The 24,133-nt window shown below is 51.2% G+C and overlaps 2 protein-coding genes across 2 annotated transcripts; both read right to left on the minus strand.

Moving 5' to 3' along the window:
* Positions 1-8,592: 8,592 nt before the first annotated feature.
* On the minus strand, positions 8,593-13,060 carry SPACDR (sperm acrosome developmental regulator). Its single transcript, XM_066382263.1, has 3 exons — positions 11,857-13,060; positions 11,257-11,580; positions 8,593-9,029 (listed from the first exon to the last, which is right to left on the minus strand). The coding sequence occupies exons 1-3, from the start codon at positions 11,908-11,910 to the stop codon at positions 8,796-8,798; spliced, it is 612 nt and encodes a 203-aa protein (XP_066238360.1). The 5' UTR covers positions 11,911-13,060; the 3' UTR covers positions 8,593-8,795.
* A 64-nt stretch (positions 13,061-13,124) lies between these two features.
* TSC22D4 (TSC22 domain family member 4) lies at positions 13,125-23,804 on the minus strand. Its single transcript, XM_066382262.1, has 5 exons — positions 23,277-23,804; positions 21,841-22,879; positions 19,180-19,346; positions 14,242-14,290; positions 13,125-13,809 (listed from the first exon to the last, which is right to left on the minus strand). The coding sequence occupies exons 2-5, from the start codon at positions 22,600-22,602 to the stop codon at positions 13,600-13,602; spliced, it is 1,188 nt and encodes a 395-aa protein (XP_066238359.1). The 5' UTR covers positions 22,603-22,879; positions 23,277-23,804; the 3' UTR covers positions 13,125-13,599.
* Between the last annotated feature and the right edge of the window lie 329 nt (positions 23,805-24,133).

Raw genomic sequence — 24,133 nt, forward strand, 5'->3', positions numbered from 1 at the left:
AGCATATGATCCAGCAATTCCACTTCTGGATATTTATCTGATGAAAAGGAAAACACTAATTGAAAACTTATCTGCACCCTTATGTTCATTGCAGCACTTTTACAATAGCCAAAGTCTGGAGAAAACATAAGTGTCTACTGATGGATAAGTGGATAAAGAAAATGTAGTGGGCCCTGGCCAGTTGGCTCAGCGGTAGAGTATCGGCCCAGTGTACGGAAGTCCCAGGTTTGATTCCTGGTAAGAGCAGACAGAAGAAGTGACCATCTGCTTCTCTACCCCTCCCTGCTTCTTTCTCTCTCTTTCTCTCTAGCTCTCTCTCTCTTTCTCCTCCCACAGCCATGGCTTGAATGATTGGAGCAATTTGGCCCTGGGCACTGAGAATGGCTCCATGGCCTTGTCTCAGGCGCTGAAATGGCTTGGTTGCAGAGTAACAGAGCAGCAGCCCCAGATGGGCAGAGCATTGCCCCGTAGGGGGCTTTCTGGGTAGATCTCGATTGGGGCACATGCAGGAGTCTGTCTCTCTGCCTCCCTGCCTCTCACTTAATAATAAAAAAAAGAAAATATGGCATACTCACACACACACACACACACACACACACACACACACACACACACACACAATGGAATACTTCTCAGCCATAAAATGAAGGGAAACTTGCCATTTGTCAGAACCTGGATAGATCTTAAGGGCATTATGCTAAGTAAAATGGATCAGAAAGAGAAAAACAAATAAGTCCTGGGATGTAACATACAGCAGGGACTAAAGGTAATAATACTGTATTATATATTTTAAAGAAAAACATAAAATAACAGTTAAAACAATTTTTGAAATAAAGAATAAAGTGGGAGGAAAAATTCTACCCAATGTTAGGTTACCATAATAATCAAGACAGTGTGGTATTGTCAAAGGACAGACACAAATTAGTAGAACAGAAAAGAGAACCCAGAATTAGGCCCATAGACCCACACAAATATGCCCAAATGATTTTTAATAAAGGTGCGAAAACAACTCAATAGAGAAAGGATGGTCTTTTCAACAAACAGTACCGGAGCAATTGGACATCCATAAGCAAAAAAAAACCTCGCCCTAACCCTCACACCTTATACAAAAATTAACTCAAAATGGATCACAGACCTCATCAATATAAAAATGTTGATTCTGTGAAAAGCACGGCTAAGAGGATGAAATGACAGCTACAGATTGTAAAAATATATCTGCAAAAGACATACCCAACAACATACTTATATATCTAGAATATATTTTTTAAAACTCTCAAAGCTCAAAAATTAAAAAACAAGGCCTGACCTGTGGTGGCGCAGTGGATAAAGCGTCGACCTGGAAATGCTGAGGTCGCCAGTTCGAAACCCTGGGCTTGCCTGGTCAAGGCACATATGGGAGTTGATGCTTCCAGCTCCTCCCCCCTTCTCTCTGTCTCTCCTCTCTCTCTCTCTCTCTCTCTCTCTCTCTCTCTCTCTCTCTCTCCCCCCCTCTCTAAAATGAATAAATAAAAAATTTAAAAAAAATTAAAAAACAAGAATAAACAATCCAATTAAAAATGGGCAAAACACATGAACAGGCATCTCACTAAAAAGGATACACAGATGGCAATTATTTAAACATATGTGAAAATATGTTCAACTGCATTAGCCATTACGGAAATGCAAATTAAAATCAGAATGAGATATCACTACACACCTATCAGAATAGCTAGAAGAAAAAAGTAGTGATAACAGTGAATGCTGCTGAGGATGTGGAGTAGCTGGATAACTCATGCATTGCTGGTGGGAATGGAAATCAGTACAGCTGCTCCGGAAGAGTATGGCAGATTCTTTCTTGTACATGAAGTGAAAATTTACATTCATACAAAAATCTGTACACTAATGTTCATAGAAGTTTTATTTCAAAGAGCCCCAAACTGGGAAAACTCAATGTCCTTTAATGGGTGACTAGTTAAACAGACTATGATGGTACATGCATACCATGAGTACTATTCATCAGTAAAAATGAACACACTATTGATACTTGCAACAACTTGTATAAATCTCAAAAGAATTTCATGTTGCGTTTTTTAAAAATCCCCAAAACTGTATACTATATGATTCCATTTATATAACATTTTTGAAATGATAAAATTATAGAAAGGGAGGCCCTGGCTGGTTGGCTCAGTGGTAGAGCATCGGCCCAGTGTGTGGATATCCTGGGTTCAATTCCTGGCCAAGGCACACAGGAGAAGCACCCATCTGCTTCTCCACCCTTCCCCCTCTCCTTTCTCTCTGTCTCTCTCTTCCCCTCCTGCAGCCAAGGCTCCACTGGAACAAAGTTGGCCCGGGCGCTGAGGATGGCTCTGTGGCCTCCACCTCAGGCGCTAGAATGGCTCCGGTTGCAATGGAGCAACGGTACAGATGGGCAGAGCATCACCCCCTGGTGGGCATGCCGGGTGGATCCTGGTTGGGTGCATGTGGGAGTGTGTCTCTCTGCCTCCCCGCTTCTCACTTCAGAAAAATACAAAAATAAAAATTATAGAAAGGGAGAACAAGTTAGTATTTGCTAGAGGTTACAGAGGGAAGAGGGAAAGAGGTGCTAAGGCTGTAAAAAGGTAGCATGAGATGTCCCTATGATGTAACTTTTTTGTATCTTGACTATAGTAGTGGTCACATGAATCAACACCTCAAAAAATTGTATGGAATTAAATACACATCCACATACATGAATAAGTAAATGTAAAATGAGTGAAATCTGAAAAACGTCAGTGGGCTGCATCAGTGTCAGTTTCCTGGTGGTGGTGATGTACTATACATATGAAAGATGTTACCATTGAGGGAAACTGGATAAAGGGTATATAGGAGTTCTGTATTATTTCTGATGACTGCATGTGAATTCATGTTACCTCGAAATAAAAATTTAATAAAAAGGAAAACAGAGGACCATGTTAAAATATTTTCAATTTATATCATAGATAAAAAACCTGGCAGGATAGCTCAGTTGGTTAGAGCATCATCTTGATGCACAGAGGTTGCTGGTTCAATCCCTGGTCAGGGCACATACAGAAACATGATCAATGTTTATATCATAGATAAAGAATAAAGAACTAATGCCACTGATATATAAATAGGATCTTCCCTGACCAGATAGCTCAGTTGGTTAGAGCATTGTCCCAAAATGCTGAGTTTTGGGGTTAGATGCCTTGTCAGCTCGTAATATGTGGCAGGCACATACAGGAACAGATCAATGTCTCTCTCTCTCTCTCAAATCAATACATAAATTAAAAAATAAATAATAGCTTTTAGACATTGATAAGAAAAAATAACAAAAACAAACATGCAGCGAGCTCATAATATGTGGCAGGCACTATTTTAAGTTTTTTCCAGGCATAATTCATTAAATCCTCACAACAATCCTAAATCATTTCCACTTTATATGTGAGGCAACTGAGGCACAGAGAGGTTAAGCAATTTGGCTAAGGCCATATAGCTAGTTAAGTGGTAGAGCCACAATTCAAAACCCAGCAGTCTGGTCCCACAGTGCAATCTCTTAAACTCTATATTATACTCTTTTCTTTTTTTAAGATTCTATTTATTGTTTTGAGAGAGAGAGACAGAGAAACATGGGGGTGGGGGAAAGTGATAAGCATCAACTTGTACAATGCTCACAAAAATTAGGGGATATTTTATCACTTCATATTCATTTTTTAAATATCCCCTAATTTTTGTGAGCAGTATAGTTGCTTCTCATATGTGCCTTGACCAGGGTTTCGAACCCACAAACTCAGCATTTCAGGTTGACACTTTTTTCACTGCACCACTATAGGTCAGGCTATATTAAACTCTTAAACGCTATGAGTCTCTAGTAAAGATCCACAACACAGTATAGAAATCATCAGAGCATATAAACAATAAAGGAGAACAACTGGGTCTTAAACTTAGAGAAGGAGAGAAAATACGAGAGAAGGCTGATACTGACCTCTTGGACCCTGGAGATCACCCTTCTTACAGCCTCATCTATCTGCCCAAGCTTGGGCAAGCTCACAGTCAACACCATCCCTCACTGAATAGTGCACAGACTCCTTCAACACAAAAGACTAAACCTGCCTTCCAAAACCTGTCCCTCTGCAGCCACTCACCCCAGGAAGCACTGAGGAAAAGGCAAACAGAGAGAAGGCCGGTCCTCAGCATTAGCAGGAAGACAGAGCCAACCATCCCGGGTGAGCTAGACAGAAGGTGTGGAGCAGGTGAGCTCAGCTTTGGGACAAAGAGAAGTGAGAAAGGAAGGAGAAATACTTCCCTTGATCCATTTCCCTCTTGGAGATCTTACCAGCTGTCTGCTCAGTCCCCCAGACTGACCCAAGAAGTAGACAGGTAGCTTCAGTAAGGGGTGACAGTGCTGGAAAATCCAGCAGCAATGAAGCAGGGGACAAAGGACTCAGCATGACCCACCAGCAGAAACACCTCCTCCCAGACCTGCAGCCCTCTTGGCCCCTTGGAAAAGCTCCAGCCCTCTAAGTCTCACAGGTGTTCCCCTCCAAATCCCTATACCTCTAAGTCTTGGGGGACTGTGGATATATCTGGAGGGGGGCATGCAGACAAAGGATGTTCAGCTTGCAACAGTCCTGGAGACTAACATTTCATTTGACTGGTGACTTCTTTCCTCAGGTAGAGTCAAAAATGCCAGCCTTGCAATCCTACAGTTTTTTCTTCTGGGTAATCTCATTTCTGCCACTCCTGAGAGGAAAACAGGAACAAGTTAAAATATAGCTACAGAAACCCGCAAGTACATTCAGGCACATGCATCTGTGTTCATCCAGCTGAACACACAGCCTGAGTGCATGTCTGAGAATAGCTTTGAGCCAAGGCCTTCGTGTCTGTGCCCAGCCCATGGTGGCTGGCTCTCCCCCCCTAGGATCAAATCCTAAAGTGGATGAGATGCAAGGGGAGGGAGGGACATGGGTGGAAAGAAGATCTGGTGTCAGGGCTGAGACTTTGTCTCTGGGTTCAAAGGCTTAAACCAAGAATGTTTTATCCAGGTCAGCTTTCTCCGTGGCAGCTTTGAACTGTTAGGAAGCAGGGCTGAAGGAAGCTTGGAAGCACCATGTGTTCCTGACCCTGAAGAGTATGTAGTGGATCAAGGGAGCACAGGACCCAAAAGGGAACCCCTGGAAGCTGGCAGGGAGCAGAGCAACCAGTGGTTCAACCCATGATTTTATTTTAAGAGCCTGAGGCCCAGTGAAGGGAAGTGACTTCCCTAAGTGCCACAGCAAAGTGGTACTAAAACTGCTACCAGAACTATCTGTCAAGTGTTCTTCCTGCTACCCACTGCACAAACATTCTTTGTCACTTCCTAAATGGCGTTCCCTCCACAAGGCAGCTGGTTGGAGTTTGTTTCTCACACACTAGGGGAAGGTTTGCTTTCTGGTTCATTCAGCACTGTTTTAGGCCATGGGATAGTAGCCATAAACCGTAAATCTTAACCATTATCATAATAGCAAATAAAATTTATTGAGCCCGTGTTGTGCCAGGAATCATATCCCTGAGCCTCATGACAAGCATATGATAAAGTGATGCTGCTGTCCTCATTGTATAGATGAGGAACCAAGGCTCAGAGAGGTTAACCTATATACCCAAGGTTACACATCCAGGAAGTGTTAGCTTAAACCACTTCCTATCCTCTTAAGTACTGCATTTCACTGCTGCTTCCCAAGAATATGGGTAAGAAAATAAATATGATAATTTCAGATACTTTTAAGTACTACGAAAAAATAAAGCATGGCGAGAGATAAAGGATGACCGTGACAGTGGGTCTCTTCTGTTGTTTAGGTCGAATGGCATCTGTACAGAATTCAGACAGACAAAAACTGAGAGAGGGCAAAGGGAACCGCTGGAGATTTTTTGAAAGACAATGGAAAGCCATTGGAAGGTTTAAACAAGGGAGTGACACGTTTTTGCTGTGACAGATAAATGTTAGGGGGATCCCAGGGAAAAAGCAGAAGAAAAGATTTGACATTTTCAGGAAATTCTATGGGGATGGAGGAAGAGGGAGTAGGGTCAGGACTGGGAAGAGAGCCAGGGCATTTGGTACCAGCATTCTCATTCTGCTCCCACATTCCCAGGGACACCCTCTTTAATAGGATGGGTAAGTTTTGAAAATAAAGAAGGACCTCTGATTCCAAGGGAGCCCACCCATAGCCCTACCACTTTTGCCTCGGGCAGTCAATGGAGGGGAAGAGCCTGGGGTTGCATGGGGATAGGAAGGGAGACTGTCTAAGGTGGGATTTTTATTCAAGACTGTCATCAGGAGGGAGATTTTCCCAAGGGTCACCCTGTCCCCCATTGCTGTCTACCAGGAAAGGGTTAGGGTTGATAAGAATTCTTCCCCCAAATCTCCACCCCAGGAGATCCCACCCACATGCTTTCCTCCCAGGTTCCATCTCAGGCCTTCTCCAAGGCTGGATTATGGATCTTCCCCTTCCATCCTGCTGCTTACTCTCCCACAAATCTCCTGCCCCCACTGGCCAAGCCCAGACAGGATTCCATCATATCTAGGGAGAGTGAGGGGTAGGAGGTGCCAGCAGCTCCCCTGGCTGATGGCGAACTCACCTTCTTCCTTCCTCCCTCCCACTCCCAAGAGGCTGAAGAAACCAAAGGAAAATGAGAGAAGTATTCCTTCCCATAAGCCCACAGCCTCAAGCCCAGACTGGTTCCTGGGCCTGTATTTACCAGTGACTCTCGGGGGCCCATCCTTTGCCAGACCCTTCCCTAATCTGTCATAATCTTATGTCCCCGATAAGACGATAGGAAGATGAGCCTGTCTCTAAGGACTTGGAGGGGCTTAGACAGTGGATCCCAGATAGTGAGGCACTACTCCATACTCCAAAGCCATGGGACCCATTAAACCTCTGGGTTTCCTGACACACAACCCTTCATGGCCTGTTCAGCCCCAGTACAATTTTTGGCACCTGATGGAGTTGTGATGAGCAACTGGTGATGGAAAGCCCCCAAAAGGAGCCACTTGCATTATATGTTTTGAGGACCCACCTGAAAACAGGCTTTCACTTCAGGCTGAACTCAGGACCAATTCCCAACAAAGCCACTTTATTCATGCATTAAATATCTGCTATATTACATGTATGTGTGTATTCATGTAACATGTATGTAACATCCTATGTGAGCTAGGTTCATTAGATGAATGAAAACATGACTTTTCCTTCAGTCTATTCCTCTAAAAAATGGAAGCAATAATACTTCATCATAAAGCTGTTGTGAGAATTACTTAGAATAGAACATAAAAATAGTCATAGTAGGTGCTTAATAAGTGGTGATTAGTATTAATTGTGGCTGTAAGTGTTGAGATGCAGTGGCCAGCTAATAGGCTCTGGGTAGCAGAGCTGGAGAGCGGAGAGGCCCAGTGCTGCTCCGGACTCTGGGGAAAGGCCACCCAGATTCACAGCAAGTGGACCCCAACTCTCCCAGAGCTGCAGGGGTAAGAGGGACGAGGGGGTAGGAGGGAGCTGGGGAGATGTTTACTGACTTTTCTAGTTAATTGGCACTGCCAGCAAACCATCCCTGTCACTCCTCACTACCCCCAGGCTTTGCTCAAGCGCAGCCACACAGCAGTCCGCACTCTCTCTCCCCTTCACCCCACCTCGGTCTCTGCTGTTGCCTAGGCTTCGGCGCTGCTGCCATCGCTTCCTCCGTCCCCACGTCACCCCAATCCCTGTGAAGGCTGAAATCCCAGAATGTTGCTGTTTTGTCAAACATCTCTGCTTTTCCTTGGCGAGCCACCCCTGCGCCTCTGCATGGCCCCGCAAGAGGGCAGGCTAAGCTGGAGAGGACTTGAGGCTTCACGGTTTCCCCTCGTGCCACTCCCACCCCCACCCCCACCCCCCATGGCGCCAACCTCCCTCCGAATCGCCAAGACCTCCCGCCGAGCTGCTTTGCCTGTGGTGCCAAGCCAACTCTCTCCTTCCTGGCCGCAGTGGACAAGGCCCACCAGCCACAACTCTCGGCCACAGCCCCGCCCCAAACTGTGTCACCGCGTGGAAAGTCTAGTCTTCGGCAGCGTGGCTCGCTGGGTCTGAGTGCCTTCCCAACAGACTCGCATCCGGCCATTGCCATGTGCGTCTTCTGCCCCGCTGACTCTGGCTGTGGCTGAGCCCTAGAGCCCCAGACAGGCAGGACAGTCGCTGTTTCAGGCGGCCAGTTTCCAACGAGGTCTCCGTGGGGCCTTTGACAAGTACCGTAACCTCAGCAACAGTCTGTCTCGCAGGCTTTCAAGGGAGCATGGGCTCAGGACCTAGCATGCAGAGTGTCCTCAAGAAACAGGTGTGATTGCTATCTTTACTGGCCAGGCAGAGTTGCCAAAGCCAGTTCAGCCCCTAAGTGAGTGTGGGCCCATGGCCAGGACCTGTTGTCCTCCATCCCACACCACCTCCCCAGCAGGCCCAGAGGTTACTGCAGAACATACTTGGTCCAGCAACTCAGATGCCCCTCTCTGTCCCACCTGAGTTACCCTGTTGCCTCTGGCCATCCACAAACACACTTTCCACTTACTTAGAAATATCTGATATTTATTTTCCAACATTTTGATAATTTTTTTTTTTTTTTTTACAAATTGAATAAAAAGAATGAAAGGGAAAGTGGGACTCAAAGCCTGGCCAAGGGCGCCTGGCTGAGGGCTCCTGACGCGAGGTGACAGTATGCAAATGTTTCCTCACCCACACCTCCTGGCCTGCTGTCCTAACCTCTCCTGTCACCTTACCTAACGGTGAGGTGGGGGCTGCGTGAGCACGTGGGGTTCCCCCCTAGAGGGGACTCCGGGCATCCTGACTCAGGCTCTGAACGAGGCCAGGCTGGGGGCACGTGTGGGCCCAGATGTGGCGCCTCCTGCGCCTCTCCTGCCTGCGGGCCAGCTGCCGCAGTTGTTTCCGAATGGCCCACACCACCAGATACACTTCCCGCAGCATCTCAGCTTCCGGCGACTGCAAAGGGGACCCGATCCTCAGTTGAGAGGGAACTGAGGTAGAACTCACAGATGACTGAAAGAGAGAGATGCACACATGTAAACAGTTGTTCTAGGGAGAAACCAGTGGTGGAACCACCTGCAGATAAATAGCAAAGGCTTTTAGTTTCACCTTCATCAGTCCTCAGCCCAGGCACTGCCTCCTCCAGGAAGTCTTCTCAAGCTGCATTAGGTGCTCGTCTCTACCCTTGTGTTTGTCCCATCATACCACATTTCAGCACTATTTGTTCTGCAGACTTGTCCATTTTCAACACTAGAATGCAAGCTTCTAGAAGACTGGGACCAACTCTAACAGACCTTTGAATCCCTACTAATGTTTCATGGAAAGTGTGCTAAAATGAAGAAGGACCTGTCTCCAGCCCGGAGCTCCCTCTGACTTCCAGGTCTGTATATCCCTGCCTCCTAGTATCTCCCTGCAGATATCTCATCCACATCTCATCTTGTCTTAATGCCCAAACTCAGCACCTCCTCCCCTAGTATGCCCTTGCTCCTTCCTTCGCCCTCAGGGCATGGTTCTAGCCTGCTTTGGCTTCTATCTCTCCCTATCCCCTCTCACCATCTTCCAATTAACCACTTGATGCAACAATTCTACTCCTTAAATATTGCTCCAATTCTTTAACTTGTTCTACCTGATACCTTTCCCTCAGTCCAGAATATCCTCTCTTAGCCTGGACTACAACATCTCTAATGGGTCTTCCTGCCTCTCTTTTTGTCCCTTTCTGACCCCACTTCCCTCCAGAGGTCAGCCACGTGACCTTTAAATTAATGCCACAAGACTTCATTCAAGGCCAAAATAAGTTGATTTGGTAGTGATCTAGACATTTTTCTTTTTTAAATTAAGTTTCTGTATTTGAGATAATTGTAACTCACATGAAGTTGTGAGAAATAATAGACTTCCTGTATACCTTTTACCCAGTAGTCCCCCCCAATAGTAAAATCTTGCAAAACTCTATCACAATATCATAGTCAGGAAATTGACATCAATACAATTCACTGATCTTATTTAAATTTCCTTAGTTCTACTTTACACTTGTGTGTGTGTGTATTGAATTTTATCATATGTGCAATATCATGTATTCAACTACCATAATCAAGATGATACAGAAGATTCCCATCACACAGGATTCCTCATGTTGTCTTTTAAAACAAACTCACTTCCCCCACTCCCACCCCTGCAGCCCTGGCAACCACTAAACCACTTATTCGTTCTTCATTTCTATAATTTTGGTATTTCAAGAATGGTACATTATATAACTGGAATCATAGAGTATATAACCTTTTGGGATTAGTTGTTTTCATCAGCATAATTCCCTTGAGATTCATCTAAATTGTATGTATCAGTAGTTTGTTCTTTTTTATGGCAGAGAAGTATTCCATGGTATAGATATATCACAGCTTAACCATTCATCCATTGAAGGACATTTGGGTTGGTTTTGGCTATTATGAATAAAGCCCCTGTGAACGTTCACCTTCAGATTTTTGTGTGAACATAAAATTTCATTTATTCTTTAGGATAAATGCCCAAGAGTACAACTGCTGGGTCATATGATAATTACATGTTTAGTTTTATAAGAAACTACCAAACTGTTTTCCAGAGTGGATGTACTATTTGATACATCCACCTGCAATGTAGGAGTGCAGGTGAGCTTTCTTAATCAAAATCTGATTGTGTCACTCCACTCAAATGTCTGCAAGGGGTCCTATTGCTTTTAGGGTCAAATTCAAACACCATAACTGACCACCCCCTGCCTGGTACTAGCGGGCCCTCAGGTCCCAGATCGCTTTACTCTGACCCATATACCTTGGGCCAGCCTTCCAAACATGTTATTCTTTCTTTACGAGTGCTCCTTCCACTCCCTCCATCTTTCCCTAACCACCTCCACCCTGCCTCAAGCCAAGCTAAATCTTTCATGTCTCAGCTTCACCCTCTCTTCTGTTAGGAAGGCCTTTCTTGACTCCCCATGCCTGGATGAGATGCCCCTCCCCTGTGCTCCTACAGATCGCTGTGCCTCCCATGTCACACCTTACGATACTGAACTAACAATGCCTGTGATCTTGTCTGTAAGTCCTTTTAGTCTGGGTAAATCTTGTTGACCACGTATCCTCAGTGCCTACCTCAGTGCCTCGCACTTAATAGAGGCACAGGAAATAAATGTTGAACAAGTGAATGGAGGGAGGGGTGAGTCATGAAGGGGTGGGGAGAGTGGGAGGGTTGCTGGGGACAAGGGGGATATGGTACTGACCTTCCAGCTGCACTTTCGCCAGCCAGACTTGAGAGCTGAGACCATGAGCATGGAGACAGACCTGGCAGCTGTTCGGGGCAGCTGCAGCAGAGACCGGCCCCCTCGGTCCAGCTCCACCTCAGCTCCATCTGTTGTCTTGGCCAATATGCAAGGATCAGCCACCTTGGGGGACACTTCCATCTCACAGACCTTAGCCTTTTTGAGGGACTCAACCGACTTCAAAGTCTCATCTGCTTTGATAGCCTTCTCCCCCTTCAATTCATTTTTTTTGGAGTCAGGGTGTTCCAAGATGGTTGACTTAGCTTTGTGTTTCCAGAATAAAACCTAAGAACCAAGAAGGGAGAGGAAAGATAGGGGAGAGGGCCAGATAGATACAACAGTCAGAAGAAGGGACAGCACAGATGGGATGGGACAGTGTATGTCCTGGCCTCCCCCTTGCCTGTCCTACCCCTCACTTCTTCCTTCCCTGTCTTGTTTGACCATAGGAAGCCAGGAGGGGGGAGAGGCCAGGAAGAGGGGGTGTTTCTGGGACCTAGAAGTCATTAAACAGCACTTCCCACCCGAGCATGGTATGAGGAAGGGGCAGCTTCTGAAACTCACCCAGCAAGTAATCTTTTGCCAAACCCATGGGAAGAACCTCATGACTGCAGCCATTTCTCTCAATACACGAGTCCCAAGTAGGAGACAAAACCAGCACTTTGTAGAAGGGGGTGGGTACAAGCTGCAGGCTAGCGGTTGCCAGCTAAAGGGGTCTCTTGGACACTTCAAACACAGCAGTGAAGAAAGAAATAGAGAATCCAGGGGGAAGTCCCTCCTGACAACTCATCCGAGGCCTTTCCTCCCCTCCCTGAGACAGGGAGAGGAGTCAAAGTGGGTGAGAACCCAGAGTAAGGGAGAGTTCTAACCCATTGTGAGAGCCTGCCCGGCCTTGACCCCAACCCCCGAGGCCCCTCCAGAACCCCTGAGCCAATCCCTGTTCACTCAGACCTGACCCAGAAACAGGGAAGGGAAACTAATGTTTACAGAGAGCACGGTACTCATTGGGCATTTCCTGTATATGCTGTCCTATCATCTCACAGCAGCCCTCAGGTAGGTATCATTGTCAGTGCCGTTTTACCCATAAGGAACCTGGAATTCAGAAAAACCAAAGAACCTGCCCAAGGTCATAAACCTAGGGAGTTATAGGGCAGGGAGGCCCACCCAGGTCAGCCTCCAGTATTCAGCTCTCCACAGGTCCTCACTAGTCTGGGGACAGGGTCCTCCTGAGGCTAAGGCTGCCGCTTTCCCCGCTTCCCCACTAGATGGGGTCCTTCTCCCTATCTGCCTCTTCTGCCTGGGATGGGAGCCCAGTTCAGGCTGTCTGGGAGGGGCCTGCTCATCCACAGGGCCCTGTCCTCAGCCAGCAGGGGGTGGAAGCCACGGAGGCCGGTCAGGCCTGGCGAGGGCACCGTGTGCCCAGGAAGCCTGGCCCACACCCAGGACTGAGACAAGGGGCCCATTCAGGGCCCCCTGCCCCACCCCCCAGCAGCCACCCGGATCCAGCCCGCAGAGGGGACACACTGGGAAGCTGGGGGTGGATCCTGCACAATCACCAAAGGCCTCATTGTTTCCCTGTCCGTCCCCCCCACCAGCACGTGGGCTATTGGTCCCCTCCACCCTCCCTTGCCTTGCCTTGCCTGCCCCTTCTCAGGACCTGGCAGGCCACTGGCTCTCTTTCCCGTATCTCTTTTGACCACTCTGGGCCACATTAAACTTCTTCAGTTTGGGTGAGATCTCCAGGGGAGACCACAGCCTCAGCCCTTCTTCCACAGAAACTGCTGGTACAGGCCCCCAGTCTGGACACAAGCAACAAGATGCCAACTTCCAGATTCAAGTTTCTTCAGATTTTTAATTATAATTATTATTTTAATAACAACCTGAATCCCAGAACTTCCAGATACTGTCCATACTCCCTTCCCTGGGCAGAGAAGAAGGGGCACTTCCAGGGAACAAGGTGAGGATGGGGTGTCTGCCAGGAAGCCTCCAACTCCCCCAAGCCATCTACTACTGGAGAGGGGAATCCCAAAACACTGACACCTAGGGAGGGAGGAGGGAGCTCCATCTAACACCCCATCCTGAAACCTTCCCTCTTCTATCAAGGACTAGGGATGCCCCAACCCAGTCCTCGTGCACTATGGGGAGATGATGAAGGAAGGGTGGGTGGACAGGCCAATTGTGAGCCTTCAACTCCCATCCCCAGGGACCAGGGGGAATTAAAGCTGCATAGGAAGAGGGGGCAGGCAGCTGGCACAAGGCCTGGCAGCTGTGGTAGCCCCCAAAGGCACATTGTGAGGGAAGGGAGGCTCAGACGGAGGGCCCGTTGGGCGCGGAGGGCCCAAGCCGCGGGACCCCCGAGGAGGGCAGCTGGGCCAGCTGCTCAGGGCTGGCCAGGGCACGCAGCAGTCCGTTCTCCTGCTCCAGCGCGGCATTCCGCTCGGCCAGGTCTCGGATCTGCTCCTTCAGCACCTCCACCTCCTCCCGGACCGCAAACATGAGGTGGGACTTCACCAGGTCCTGGGGGACAGGCAAAGCAACAGGGGTAACAAGCCACCCCAACCTCATCTCCAGCCCAGTACCTTGAAGAGCTGGGTGTGAGAGATCACTCTGCTTCCAGATAATGGAGGACCACTGGGGAAGAAGCAAAGCAGGGGAGGAATGGAGAAAGGGTGGGGGAAGAGGCCAGACAGAGGCAAGGTCAGGGCTCAAAGACAGAGATGTGGACCAGGAGCAGGACCAGAGATCAAAGGAAGTCAAAGATTTAGGTGGAGACTGGAGGGTGTAGAGGGCCCAAGGGAACCCAACTGAGAGCGGGTAGAGGAGCTGGGAGTTAAATGTTCCCTAATAACAAGGACAGCTGGGGTGGAGCAGCAGGCCAGCTAATGGAAGCAGGACCTGGGCATCAGCACATGAGCAGGGACCTCCTAGGGCCGAGATGGCTTCTCTTACCATGGCTTGTTCAATCTTGTTGTCAATGCCAACCAGGCTTCCGGAACCACTGGAGAGACATAGTAAGATGAGAGATGAGGAGAAGGAGCAGGTGCCAAGCCAGGTTTCTGGACACCACAGCCAGATGCCTTCCAGGTGTTTCTCAGAGCAGGCTCTGGTCTCCACAAGCCCCATTGCTGCAGCCTCCCCACCCACACCCCAGCCTGTACCTGTGACAGTAGAGGATCAGGGAGAGGAGGGTTTTGTCCATCCCCCGGCGGGGTGAGGGTCTCTGCCCAGCCCCCCCTAAGCCCCGATGGGGTGGAGGTCCAGGTGCCCCTCGGATGGGGGATGATCCCCGAGGGGAGCAAGGAGAAGAGACACAGCCCCTTTTCCGGGGAGGCCCCGGAGCCATCCCTACCACTCGGGTCTCAAATGATGACACCAAGGATTTGACAGAGACTCCTGGCTGAGCCATCCCCGAGGGGCAAGTATCCCCAGGCCCCCCACAGAGGGAGAGGGCTGTGTCAGGACTGCCTGGGGGGCTCAGAGCCCCCCGGGGCAGAGCGGGGTCTGGCTGTTGCCAGGCAGGCAGAGAGAAGACAGTGCCTAGGGGGTGCTGGTCTGAAAGATATATACCACCCCCCCAGGACAAAGCCTGGCTGCTATTGGCTCCTCAGGGACACGGGGACCCCCTCCCACTGGCTTCATGGTGGGCGGGAATTCCCAGGCTCAATCAGTGCCAGTGTCCCCTTCTCACCCTGGCACCAATCCCAGAGCGGAGGGGAGGGGGCCTGGCTGAGGGAAGTCAGCTGGTGGGCCTGGTCAGGGGAGGGCCTGTGGGGCCAGAGCCCGGGGGCCAGGAGGACTGTGAAGGTTGAGGGAGAGCCTGGCCCTGGGACGCTTCTCCCCACTCTGGTGGCTCCATCCTGCCCACTTTGGTTAACACTGGCCTTCCTCAAGGCCTTAGCTCCTCTCAGCTGGGATGGAGGAATGGGGGGGATTTCTGATGTGTTTGTGGTCTTCCTTGGACTATAAGCAAACCCCCCTCCAATACAAAGCTCACGTCATAGGTCATCCCTGGTGCCTAGCCAGAGGGTCCCCCATTTTCCATAGTGAGGGCCAGGAGGAATGGGAAGGGAACAGAACAGAGCCCAGAGCCCTGAAAGACAAGTACAGCCTATGGTCCTGGGTCCGAGGTCCTGAAGGAGCGAGGGCTTGAGGAGAGGTAGGAAGACGAAGCTGGAGGTGGGACACTAAGAATACGAGCAGAGGCTTTTTGAAGACCTCTGGAAGCAGAGAGAGGGGAGAGCAAGTCTGGCTGCAGTTTGCTAAGTGACCACCAGAGGTCAACCCAGGCCTAGCACAAAGGTCCCCAGAGCTAGGCTCTGGGTCCCAGAATCAACTTACCCTCAAGTCAGTGTCTTAGAGGCCAAGGGCCTACACTAGCCTTTGCACCCTGCTCTTTTCTCCAAGGCTTCCTCTCCTCACCACTCAGGCCCCAGGTTCCCGCGTCATCCCATGGCCATGACCCACTCCTGTCCAGTTTCTGCCTCAGCCTCAGGTCCGGCCCTCCAGCCGTGACCCTGTGCTTCAGGATCACCAGCCCTGTCCTTCTGCCCAGCTTCCCTCCTCTCAGAGTAGGCAGCCCCAACATGCTGCATCCTGCGCCCTGTGCTCAGTTGTCAAGCCCTCTCTCCTAGTTGTCAGTTCCAACTTGCTTTCCTGGAGGAGGGGGGGATTAGCACTCAATTCAAGGTGACCCTTGAATGAGGCCCTGTAGCCGGGAAGGGAGCATGAGGGAGCTGGGAATTTTCCATTTCCAATCCAAACTCTGGGTGCAGAAGGTGCTAACAGGTGGGTAACCAAAGGGGTGACCAGGCCTGAGAGAGCAGCACAGGGTGGGGTGCGGAAAGGACACCTGGAACTCATGGAATTGGAGGGGAGAGGACAAATTTAAGAGGAGAGAACAGGCTGGCCAGCTGGAGAGTCAAAGCAGCTTTCAAGCTATTTCGATCTGAAACACCTGGGTGGAGACTGGGCCACCACAGAAGCTCCCCCCCACCCGTAAACACAGACACATAGAGACCAAAGAGGGGCAGATTCACGGGAATAGGAGCCCTGGCCTTGCTTGGCGGACACTTGGGTAAAGATGCCAAGTAAGTTGTTTGCTCTTGCCAGAAATAAAGGAATACTACAATAATAAACATTTGTTGGCTGATAGATGACTATCTCCTGTTTGTCTAGCGCTGGAGAGTTTTTGACAGCATTTTCCACTGTTATATCCTAACATTAACACTTCAAGGGACCAAGACTTTGGCTAGCAACCCTAGCCCTCCCTTTGAGAACCCCGAGTGAAGGGAGGGAGGCCCTGTGCTGGAATTCCTGGGAAGGGTCAGCAGCCGGAAGTTTGGGGTTGGCTGGGTGAGATCAGCTCTCACCACAGGTCCAAAAGGTGACTTTGTGTGAATTAGAACAAAATATCCCCTTCTTCAAGACACTTACTGCCATCTTCTGGAAAACTGTCATGACTCCCAGTATCGATAGTGACTTCAAATGTGTGTGGTGCCCCCTGGAGTTGTGTAGGGCACAACATGCACAACTGGGGACTCCTGGGTCTGCAGGACTTCTGGGTGCTGGGGACAGGATAGCCCTAGAGTTGATCTGTCTTTCTGAAGGTCAAATAAAACAGCCTCAAAATGAGGATCAGATGAAGAAGCAGGACATCTGGGAGAGCTGGAGGTTCTGATACTGGGGACAAGGGCCAGCCCTGCTCCTTCACTGTGTTCTTAGGAGCCCCCGGGGGCTGGGCCTGGGGCCAACAAAGTGGCATCTGGCTGTCCTGCCTACACTCCCTCCCGGATTTGTGGTGTCTTTGGGGTGGGGCCAGGCCCGAACACAAGGGAAGGAGGCGGCTCCTTGCCCAGCTTGGGAAAGCTATCCCTGCCTCTGTCCCGGAGAGAGGGTATCCTAGAGATAGCTGCCTCCCTCTCTTCTCTTGGTACATAGGCCTCTATTAGGAAAATGGAAAGAATGTGGCTTTGGTGTCAGATACAGGCTCTGATTGCAGTCCTGCTATTTACTAGCTGGGTGACCTTGGGCAAATTGGTAAAACTCTCTTCCTGAGTCAGTTTCTTCATGTGGGTTTCATACAGTTGCTTTTAGGATTATGTGACATAAAATGTAGCAACTAACCAAAAGAAGACACTGGATATAAATGTACCTTTTTTCCTCCTTAGTTCCTAGAATTCAGTCCTTATAATGCTTGGATCCCCAATACTGGTCATCCACCCACCCATTTACCCATCCATTCACCCATCCATCTATTCAATTATTCAAGTACCTCCCAACTTCCAGGCCCTGTTGAGGGCTTGAAGGTTTTTGTAACCCAGGGGCACATGAGCAGTCTGAATTCACCAGGCATCAGCATCCTCAACTCCCTATCTGAGATCCAGGCATGTAACACCCCGAACCATTTTCCCTCTCAAAGAGGAGTTCCTATGCCACTTGGATTCTGTCTCCTGCCAGCTTCAGGCACACCAGAGAATTGAGGTAGGGGCTATATGGCCCATTTTAAGGGGCCAAAGCAGTGGCTCAACCCAAACCCGCTAGCCCAGCAGGGTGGGGCACAAGGGGCTGGACTGGGTCAGAAAGAATAAAGCTGAGGAGGCTCCTGGAGGCAGAACTCTCTAAGGGAAAGCAGGAGGCTGGGCTCTGAAATCAACCGGAGGAGGAGGGGCAGGGGGCCCCAATGCCAGCTTACTTCCCAAGTAGGAGGAGGAGAGGGTGGGAAGAGCTGAGAATAGCAGCGATGGAGGCAGGTGACTCTCCAGGCCCTGGCCGACCTTACACCTCACACATTCCTTAGAGCCAGAGCTCAGATGGGAGCCCAGAGCTCGGATAGGAGCCCAGACGGGGCCCTGCCCACACGGGCTCTGTTCCTCATTCTCCACAACCTCTACCAGGCCCCTCACTCTCCATCCCATCTACCTGCTCCCAGCTCCCCCTCTTTTTTTGGTTTCTGGCTCTCCCCAAGGCCTCAGGGCCTTTTCTTTGGTGAGACACAGTCCCTGATTCTGGGGGGTTGGTCCTACATCAAGGGGAAGGAGTAAGAATGACCCCCACCCACCCAGCACCCACTCACTCATCACTAAGCTCCGCCCCTTATTTTCCCCTCCAAAACAGGAAGTCCCTCCCCCAAAAGCCTTAAACCGGAAGTCCCACTCCTCCCTCCAAAATAAAAGTTACAACTCCCTGCCCTTCTCCTGGGTTCCTATCAGTCCACGGCCAGAAGGGAGCAGCCTGGCTATCTGACTCACAATTTTGTTCCTCCCTTTTCAGTTTGCTGACATTCCTATGTTGAAACCTGGGCCTCGAAACAGTAAGTTCTGCCCACTGTGCCACCAAATCGAATGGGGCATTCTCTCCCTAAGGGCAAACCCCAGCAGATCTATGCCCCTGTGCCTTCCCTGAGTACAGACAGCCATCCTCTCTATGGCTTTGGCTTGGCCAAGGGGAGGACTCAGCCCTGCGGTACTCCTAGCATAGAGAACAGAACCTTAGGGATCATACTTTCTTGGGAGTAGAGGTCCTAGGAGTAGTAGCCCGTATGAACTGTAAGGATGTTACTGCTAAAGACAGGACTTCAGTTCCCCTCTGTAGGAAGAGGGATATGGGAAATGGGATGAGACTGACTCCCTATTCTAATTTCACATTTGCCAGTAAGTTCTTAGGTTTGTCCAAATGATTGCTAAATCTAAATCTACAAGTGCTCTGGAATTTGACAATGAACTCCAGAGGGGGAATGGGTCCCAAATCAACTTTGTCCAGTGTGTTATGCCCAAGCTAGCTTTCTCTGTTTAAGAGGTCCTCTCCAAGTTCAACTTGGATGAAGGATACCTATCAGGCGGTTTCATATGGCTATCCCAAGGGCTGGATTTAGAGGCAGAGCCCACCTACCTATCATCATCGCTGTCCAGGTGGCCACTGATGGCCAGCATGGACCGGGCCAGGCTGAGACTCTGGGCTGCCGCTGCTCCAAAGGGGTCTGGAGACTTGTGGACCAGACTGGCATCAGGAAAGAAGTAGAGGGCCGGAGAGCTGGGGCGAGAGTCAAGTGGGGGCACCTGGAAGCAGAGACGTAGGAACTATCACGTCAAGTAAAAGGAACCAATTACTTTACAACTTGCCTAGCTAGTGCCTGACCTGTGGTGGCACAGTGGATAAAGCATCGACCTGGAAATGCTGAGGTCGCCGGTTCGAAACCCTGGGCTTGCCTGGTCAAGGCACATATGGGAGTTGATGCTTCCAGCTCCTCCCCCCTGTCTCTCTCTCCTCCCTCTCTCTCTCTCTCTCTCTCTCTCCCTCTCTCTCTCCTCTCTCGAATAAAAAAAAAACTTGCCTAGTTGGTTTCCTTTCTCTCCACCTTCCCCCCCCCCCCACCCTGGTCTCTTCTAAGGACCCAGGAGTCCTGCCCTTGCAACACCTTTCTTCCCTGGTCGAGAGAAAGCATTGGGCAGGTGCTCAAGTCAAGGAAACAGCGCTCATCCTGAAGACTGAAGACTGAGTGAGTTGCCCCAAAATTATCTAACAAGGTAGTATCACACAGGGCCTGTGATCTGCATGCCAGCACCCTGCCACCAGCTGATCTGGGACCCCCAATCACAGGCTAGTCAGAGTATCTGCCTTCTGTCACCTTAAGAGGCTTCTTAAAATGATTTAAATGTCACTTCCTCAGAGAGGCATTTCCCCATCATTCAACGAGTAAATTCCACTGAACAGTTCTTTTTTATTTTTGTAACACCTAACATTATCTGAAACTCAAGTGTTTTTGCCTTTCCACTGTTAGAAGGTAAGTTCCAGAGGGCACAGCTTAGTTTGTTCAATAGTTATTTGTAGAATGAATGAATCCTCAGAAACTTATCCTCCACCCTCTCACCCATTCCCTCACCACCACTACACCCATTCAAGCCTTTCCTCTTAAACTTCTGGGGACTCAGGTGAAGTTCTGCTCCTGCCCTCTAGCCCTGGGGTTGGGGGTGGAGGGAGCGGGTTGCAGAGATGGGGGAGGTGGAGCCTGGGTGTGTACAGCCCAACCAGCACTGGGGGAGGCTGCAAAAGGGCGGGGGCCACAGGAACAAGCCGCCTCTGTGAGGCCCCAGGAGGCCCCAGCTTCTCGGAAAAGCCAAGAACAGAGAGTCCAGGGTGGTTAGAGGGACAGAAGGGAGGATTGGGGCCCAGGTGATGCTCCAGCCCTTCTCCTGGCTCCTGTTAGAGGTAACACAGAGAGAAGAGGCATAGGGGAGTGTAGAAGGAAACTAACTTTGGGGCAGGGAAGCAGCAGTGCAAATGCATGCACACAGGAAGGGATCAATACCTGATAGAAGGAAAGGGGACTGGGGCACTGAGAACAGAGGGGCATGGTCTGCAGGCCCAAGGATATAGAGAGCAGAAGCTAGGGTCAGAGGGGCTTGCTTTGGAAGAGTGTGTTGGAGGAGGGGAAGGGACCAGTAAAGGAAACACATCTTCTCCCCTGGGGTAGGAACTGAATGAAAGAGCTCAAGAGAAGTAGGGAGGGGTGGCGAGAGATGTGAGCTTGAGGCCAGGAGGGAGTAGGGGGGAGCCGGTCCTGACCGGTCCTGACAGGGCCCAGACATCCAGTCTCAGGTTATTTTTATACTGTGGTTTGTGCCCAAGGCCAGGAAGGGGAAAAGTACCCATCCTCACACTCCCTGCCTTTCCTCCTGCAGCCCAAGGTGTTATTTTCTCCTCTGGGACAGAGACATTCTAACCCCCTGCATCCCTGGCTGCTCACCCCCCATCCTAAAGACCCAGGCATCCTGTCCCCCAGCCCAGACTTGTTCCTCTTTTGGAGACAGGAAGCAAAAAGAGCAAAGGATTTAACTCTTTGCTGCTTCCCACCTCTCTCCCACTCCATGGTAGCCAACCCCAGTTACTGATCCTGAAAAGCCCAGATATAGGGAACTGAAACAGACAAGCCAGCAGGCCCCCAGCCTTGTAATGGATACCAACCACCATCCAATTCCTCAATTTCTCAGAGAAATCTGACCTGGAACAAAGCTAGAGAGGGGCTTGGATGGGTGGCTGGCTAGTGAAAAGAAAGAAGACCCCCATCTTGGGAATGGGGCTGCAAGAGAGACAGCAGAATATCTACTTTTTGCCCCTCCCCCCAAACCTGGCATCTCCTCTCCCAGAAGCCCAAACACAGAGCCCTGCTTGGGGCCTCCACCCTCAAAGCCCAAAGAGTGAGACCAAGACAGAAGATGAAGGGGCCACAGTGAGGAGAGCACATGTCTGTGATAGAGATGCGACTGGCTATATGGAGATGGAGACTTGGGCCAAAGGCAACAAATGAAAGAGCCAAAGAGAAAGAAAGGTATAGAATTTGAGGAAGAGGAGCCTGAGAGAGAAAACAAAGGCTGTGTGAGAAGTAGGAAAGGAACTCCAGGTGAGATGGCAAGAAGAAAAAAGAGGGGCTCTCTGATCTGACAGGTGATGATGGAGTTGGGAAAGCTCATTATGGAGAGAGGCAGAGGCCAAGGCCAAGATGGGCATGCACCACCCCTCATGGGTCCTCCCACCCTAGAACCCAGCTCTTACCTGCGCCATCTCCTCTGGAGCAACGAACTCCATCCTCAGCCGCAGGGCTCCATCTTTAGTTCGGGACAGTGGAGGAGTCCCAGCTGCTGAGCCCCCTGCCTCCATTTCCACCCTCAGGGAGGACAGGGGCGTGGCGGCCCGGGATGTGCCCGTGCTATCCCCGGCCCCAGGCTCTGGAGGGCGCTGCTGCGGTAGGGAAGCTGACAGAGGGGGTGTTTCCACCTTGGCCTTGCCAGGCACTGCCAGCTGGCCTAGCCCCCCAGTGAAGGAGCGGGCCTGAGGTCCAGGGGAGGTGGGAGGTGGGAGAAGCCAAGAGGTGGGACCCTGAGACAGGCCTGGCTGTGGGGTAGGCACGCCAAGGCCCAAGCTGGAGAGCTCCAGCCTGGAATCCAAAGATCTGCCCCCGGTTCCCCCTGAAGGCCCTCGAATCCCCTCCAGGAGCCGGCCAAAGCTAGGGGGCTCCAGGTCTCTCTCGTAAACATCCACACACGTCCAACGGCCACGGCGATAAGGCTCTCCCAGGCCCTGTGGCAGCTTCACCACCCGGAAACGGGAGGCAGGGGCCCCAGGCGGTGGGGAGCCGTTCCGGGGGGTGCTCTTGCCCCCTGGCTCTGGGTTGGGCTGCCCGTTGGGCAGGCGGGGTGGGGGCCCCGTGGGAGTCGCCAGGGCAGGGGAATCGGGACCTCCAGGGCTCCCGGGGCCCTCGTAGTCCGTGGTGACGCTGGTGATTTGGAAACTACTCTTCTTCTTGCCCCCACTCATGGTCCCTGGAGCTCAGGACGGGGCCAAAGTAAGCAGGGGACGGGGCGGTAGTTGCTCTTCAAAGGGGCTCAGGCACCCCTGGAACAGGGGAGCCACATGGCGGGGACATCTGGGCCCCTGGGGACGTCTGGGTCCGACATGGCGGGAGGGCCTTGCAGAAACTGGGGGTGCCTGGGTGGTGAAAGGAGATCAGGGTAGGGGAGGTGGCAAGAGGGGAGAGCAGGGGCAGGTTTTTCCTGCTGCTGTCGCTGCTGAACTCCAGAGCTGAGTTTGCAAACTGGAAAAAGAGAGTGAGAGAGTGTGTGTGTGAGAAAGCAGTGGGCAGGCCACCTCTGGGGCTTCCTCTCTGGGGAGTGGAATGAGGGAGGAAGGGGAAACCAGCAGAGACAAAGTGACAGAGACCAGAGAAGAGGGCGCACAGAGCAGGAAGAGGCAGCCCAGATCCAAAGTTGGGCATTTCTCGCCTGGGATTCAATTCAAACTCATGGGATTCCAACTCGTCCCAAGAGCAAAGGGCTCCAGGGCCTGGGTGAACAGGGTGAAACAGCTCCTCGGCCTGGCCCGGCTGCCGGGAGGCCTCTGCTGGTCCTCAAGGTCCCCCGCAGCCCAGCTCCCCCATCTCTGGGACAGGCGCTGCCCGCCGCCCCAGCGCCCCGCCCAGCCCAGCGCCTTACCTCTTGGCCTCCGCCAACTAGCTGGGCCAGGGGTCCCGGCCACCTAAGATGTCGGGCTCTCCTTTTCCTGGGGCCTTTTGGCCCCAGTAACGCGGGGGGCACAGGTGGAGATCAGAGTCTGTATAGTCCTCTTCGGGGGCCGCACCTCACCGCGCAAGGCATCTCCGTGGAAAGTTTGCGCTGAGGAAAAGAAGGAACCCCCGCCTCCTTGGTGGAGCCCAGGCGCGGCCTCTGAAGCTCCAAGTGTCTCGGAACTGATGCGGTAGGGGGCGGCTCAGCCCCCTGATCCTCCAGGTGGAGCCACTGCGGAGATTGGGGCTAGTGTGTCTCCCAAGTCTCCTCCCGCGTGGCACCAATGGGTCTCTCCGCTGCTCTGCTCCTTTTGGTTCTGTCTTACTGTCTCTCTCTTTCTGGGCTGTTGACAACCCCCACACCAGGAAGTCCTGCCTCCTCGGGCCTGCTGACTGCTCCTCTCCTCCTCCTTCCCCTCTTCCTCCCCTTCCTCCGCCCTCTCTCCCTCCTGGGGCTCCCAGCCAGCTGGCGCCGGGCCAGGCCTGCCACCGCCACTGCTGGTGCAGCAGCAGTTGCCGCTGCCGCTTCTGCTCCTGGGGCCCTGACCAAGCTCCCTTAACCCCACACCTGCTGGGCCCTAGCCCAGCTCTTCCTCGGAGGGAGGGGCTGTGGAGGGAGGAGAAAAAGGGGAGGAGACTGCAGGGCAGCCAGGGATTCCCTTACTTGTAGGGACTTGCTGCCATTGGCCTGCGGACACACAGAAGAGTGGGAGGAATTGACCAGCACCTCTACTGGTACCTGCCATCCCAATAAACAACCGGTAAATGTTATGGTGCTGCTGGAGC

This window comes from Saccopteryx leptura, chromosome 4 (genome assembly GCF_036850995.1).
Source record: "Saccopteryx leptura isolate mSacLep1 chromosome 4, mSacLep1_pri_phased_curated, whole genome shotgun sequence".
NCBI classification, from domain to species: domain Eukaryota; kingdom Metazoa; phylum Chordata; class Mammalia; order Chiroptera; family Emballonuridae; genus Saccopteryx; species Saccopteryx leptura.